Source organism: Teleopsis dalmanni, unplaced genomic scaffold (genome assembly GCF_002237135.1).
Source record: "Teleopsis dalmanni isolate 2A unplaced genomic scaffold, ASM223713v2 unscaffolded_contig_2261, whole genome shotgun sequence".
NCBI classification, from domain to species: domain Eukaryota; kingdom Metazoa; phylum Arthropoda; class Insecta; order Diptera; family Diopsidae; genus Teleopsis; species Teleopsis dalmanni.
This window is the reverse complement of record NW_024033643.1, coordinates 2,786-7,367: the sequence shown is the minus strand read 5'-3', so window position 1 is coordinate 7,367 and position 4,582 is coordinate 2,786. Positions and strand designations below refer to the sequence as shown.

The window sequence follows — 4,582 nt, the reverse complement described above, 5'->3', positions numbered from 1 at the left end:
TATTCTTTATGTAAGTGTTTTTTAATAAATATTTAATAAAACAATATTTATTTTTAAATTTTGGCTTATAACAATGTACAGCATTATTATAATATTAAACTGTATGTTATGCCGAGCTTTAGGTCGTGTTTTAAAAAAAAAAAATTATATTTTTATATAATAATTTATTTTATTTTTTGCTGTTTTTGTTTTTGATTTGTAATAACATTGAAGATGGTCTACGAAGTAGAACGAAGTATCTGTTAAATAAAAATACATACATAACAACTGTGATATTTTTTATTTAATCTTATATTTGTTTTTATATACTATAAGATATTTTATAAAAATATGATTTTTTAAAAGGAACGCCCGACAAAATTTAAACACATAAGTATTGAGGTCAACACTAATATAAGCTCCAATATGCTTATATTACATTCTGTAATATATAGAATTTAAATATAAATTTACCGGATTCACAACTTGAAATTAATTTAATTTATACTGAAATATGATACAAAATCATACAAAATTTTATCCATCGTAACGCATATTATTGTTGCAAGACCCATATGATAACAATTTTGTAGTGTTTAAAATTTAATAAGTTATTATAGCCTCTAATGCCTCTAACTGAATAACTAATAAAATAGTAAATAATGAAATAAAAAAAAAATATTTTTTTTATTGAAATATAGTCAGTATACATCAAATATGCTTTGACAACAGGAATACTTAACATTTTTATGTTGAAGGTCAGGCACAAAAGTCTACACAATAATTTTATAACATCATTTTCTGTTTGTGATAATCAACCCTTACTTTGCATAAGACATCACTTATATGTATACATATGTGTTAAAGAAAAGTATGTGTGTTTACCTTGGTACTCCTTGACTGCATTTGTTCGTGTTTTTCGTGGCTGTTGTGTTCGTTGTGCTTTACAACTTGCATTATTTCTCTACCCAAACTACCATCGCATATCCCAACGCTGCTATCTTCAGCCTCCTCAGATTCCACGTAACTAAATAATAAGTAAAAAAATTTGTTAATTGTTATATATAAAAATTTATTCAAAAATATAAAAATCAATTCATAAACATTTTAACAAAAATTCATTTTTTAGAAATACTTAAATTTTATGTGAAACTCTTACTACTACATTTGGATAAATTTCTTATAAATATAAGTCTTAAATTTTTAGGTACACAGGTTTATATTTTTAAATGAAGTACATTATTAAACCATTAAGTATCATAATTTGATATTAGTACTTATGTAATATTAATTATTCTATACAAAGTAAAAATAATAAGCAGGAATAGCAACGATTCGCCCACCTTTCATTTTCATTATCATCCTCAGCAGCGTCACCCGCAGAAACGGTTGCAGTCGTACAGCAGTTGTCTATATATGATTCTGAATCGTTTGATTCCAAATCGGATAATGCAGGATATAACTGATTCTTAGGTTGAACTGCTTCAATATTATGTGAAGATAAAAGCGGCACATTTGATTTCTTAGCACGCTTACTTTCATCGTCAATTGTATTTCCGGCTATAAAAATAGAAAACAGTAAATGTAAAATTGCATTTACACTATTATATATACATAAAATAAAATTATATAAAAAAAAAACAAATTGTTTAAAAAATTAAGAACAATATAAGTGTAAATATAAATAGATTGATCGTAAACTTCGAATAAGTCACTTACGTGATCTTCGTTTGGCTGTTAATTGATTGGAAACAAATTTAGGCATTGGTGGTGGTGGTGGAGGTGGCGACGGACGTACAACACTACTAGCTGCTATTAAAGCAGCAGTTTTATTTTTTATAAACTCTGATTGTACTCCTGCAGACACAGTTTTTGTATTGCTTTCGATTTCCATATTTTTTTCAAACAATTCCTTCTGCTGATTAGCTCGATTCGCCAATATCTGCATATCTTCCTGACGTTGTTTGTAAATGTCAGCTTTAATTTTAGACTCTGAGATTGTTTTAGCGTTTGCCACCAACGCGGCTACTTTGTCACGTACTTTACAATCACCAACATTTGATTTAATGCAAACCGGTGGTGCTATCTGTGCATGTGATGTAATTGCTAAATGTTGATCATAAAAATTATAAGAAAATTGAATACATATTAATATTAATGTGTACATTGAATAAATATATGAATTAATTGTTATAAATTTAAATATTGCTTACATTTTGCTTCCTCTTTTTTGTCTTGCAATATCTTGCTAATAGAAGGTGCCATTCCGAACGCAGCTTTTGGTACAAGAGCTTCTCCTTTATTTCTTTCAAACAGTTGCAAACGTTCCTTTAGCGATAATTCGGTAGGATCTTTCTGTGGACGCTGCAATTGTTGATTTGCTGTAGCGGCCTTATGCTCAAAAACAGCGGCACGTCCTGAGACTAAACCAGGTTTGACGTTTGCCAATTTTGGTTTCTCTAATTCTTCATTTACTGTATTTTTTAAGTTTTTAGATATATTATTATTAACTGGATTAGTGCATAACTTTGTTTGTTCTTTTTGTTGTTTATCGAGGTCTCTCTCTCGGTTCACATTACATTCCTTGTTTGTATAATCGTAAGCTAGCTTAGTTGTTGTGGATTCTCGTCTCTGAAAACCTTGTGCTTCAAGTGAATTTATAACCTTGGGATCCCAATTAAGCTGTTTAGTTTTACTGCTGCTAATACGATCACAGGAGTCATTTTGTTTTACTTCTTCAGTAGTTTGGTTTGGTACTGTTGCCTGCGATTGTGTTATTTTTTGACAATTTTTAGCTGTGTCTGCAAGTTTTCTACTAGGTAAATCAGGTTTTGGTGGTGGAATTGTATTTATATGATGATGCTGTGTATCATCTTCCCATTGGTTTATAGAGTTAGCTAAAGCTGCAAGTCTACCATACCGTTGTTTCGATTTTGAGGGGCTGTCATTTAAACATGCATCATCAGAGGAACCAGCATGAAACTGTGCTTCAGTCCGATGTATTGGAGACGATAAATCATCAGTGTTCGAGTAGAGTGCACCTAACCTCTGCAAACGATTACGTGAAGTATCACGTATTTTGGCTAAAGGTTGATTTATTGCTTCTTTTGGTAGCTTACTGTTATCTTCACAATCTTCTTCACTATCTGTTATATCCCGTTCTTCTACTTCAACTTGTACCTATATATTAAAGTAATTGTAAAATACATTATTTATCAACTTTTCAAGTTCGATATCTATATAAATAGAATTTCCTAGCGTGAAAACAATACTTGCCTCTACATCGTTATTTGTCATAATATTAATTTCTATTCCCAAATCTACATTTTCCTTATTCACATTGGAAAAGTTTACTACGGTGTTTGGAGGAATTTTAGAAGCATCTGCAGGAATTCGTTCAATTATTTTTCCGCCAATGCTTGAAGCAGATATTACGCTAGTTTTTTGCTGCGGCTGTTGTGGTTGTTTTTGTATTCGTTCCTTTTGATTTGTTTTAAGCTGATTTGGCATTAATGCGTTAGAGGCAATAACGTCCGAGGATGCATCTGCTAGCGGATATTTACTAGCATTACTTATACCAAGGGCACGACTGCGCTGTTCCGCTTTCTCAAGCATGCGCTGTTTTTAATAAAAATATTCAATTTTAAATAAATTTATTTTGCGCATTAATAAAATGAATTTTTTTTATAACAAAAATTATTTCTGCTACTTGCCTGAGTGAAAGGATCCATTTTATTTTGTAAATATTAAAATTATAATATTTTTTAAACAATTAATACTTTTTATAACAAATATAACAAGAACAATTGAAGTATATTTTTCAATTGAATTAACTTTTAGAAATTCTCCTATTTCTTTCTTTTCTTTTTCTTACACCAGCCTTCTTGCACTTACAACGACGCGACAATAACTGCTTGAAATTTGAATTTCTGAATTTTAATGCAAACAAAGCAAATCCACACAGAGTTGTATTTTAAAATACGTAATTGAACTCAGCAGATGTGTATTTTTTACTATATTCGAAATAAATAAACTATAACTGTAACACGAATTAGAAACAAATACCAAAAATAAATTTGAAATGAAAATGGTGAATATAAACCAATGCATATATATCAGAAAAATTATTTTGCTTATTTATTTACTGTGATACTCTTTTCCTTATGCAGCATAAGGCTTTAAGAATCATTTTAATATGTAATCAAAAACTATAAATCGTGTTACTAAATTGCCAATTTTATTTATATAGATAATTGTTTTAGAATTTAATTATATCACATTGAAATAGGCTTGTGTTTCAAGCTTAATAAAATATGTTTTTCGATTTAATAATAAATAAAATCTGACAGAATTCTATTACTGTTTTTAAAGTGTTTTGTTATTGTAGTTTAACTATTTCCAATATACTACAATATACTAACACAACAAGCACCTCTACGTGGTAGGCACCTTGTCGTGGTGTAGGGGCTTAGATACAACTTGAGCTATTCTGATCAATATTTCAGTCAGTGTTATCACTGATGTCACTGACTGGAATGTTGATTGAGATTAGAGCAAGAAGTGCAACCAAGATCTACCAGTAGGTTAAGGTAGAATGTGTTGT

At 29.7% G+C, this 4,582-nt stretch overlaps 1 protein-coding gene across 1 annotated transcript; it reads right to left on the bottom strand.

Moving 5' to 3' along the window:
• Nucleotides 1-864: 864 nt before the first annotated feature.
• On the bottom strand, nucleotides 865-3,943 carry LOC119664597 (anillin-like; the record flags this gene model as incomplete). The annotated part of the gene is made up of 6 exons (XM_038074056.1): nucleotides 3,693-3,943; nucleotides 3,256-3,597; nucleotides 2,193-3,159; nucleotides 1,699-2,085; nucleotides 1,323-1,539; nucleotides 865-1,006 (listed from the first exon to the last, which is right to left on the bottom strand). Coding segments are annotated over exons 1-6 (2,073 nt in total), but the record flags the coding sequence as incomplete, so codon positions are not given.
• Nucleotides 3,944-4,582: the final 639 nt, after the last annotated feature.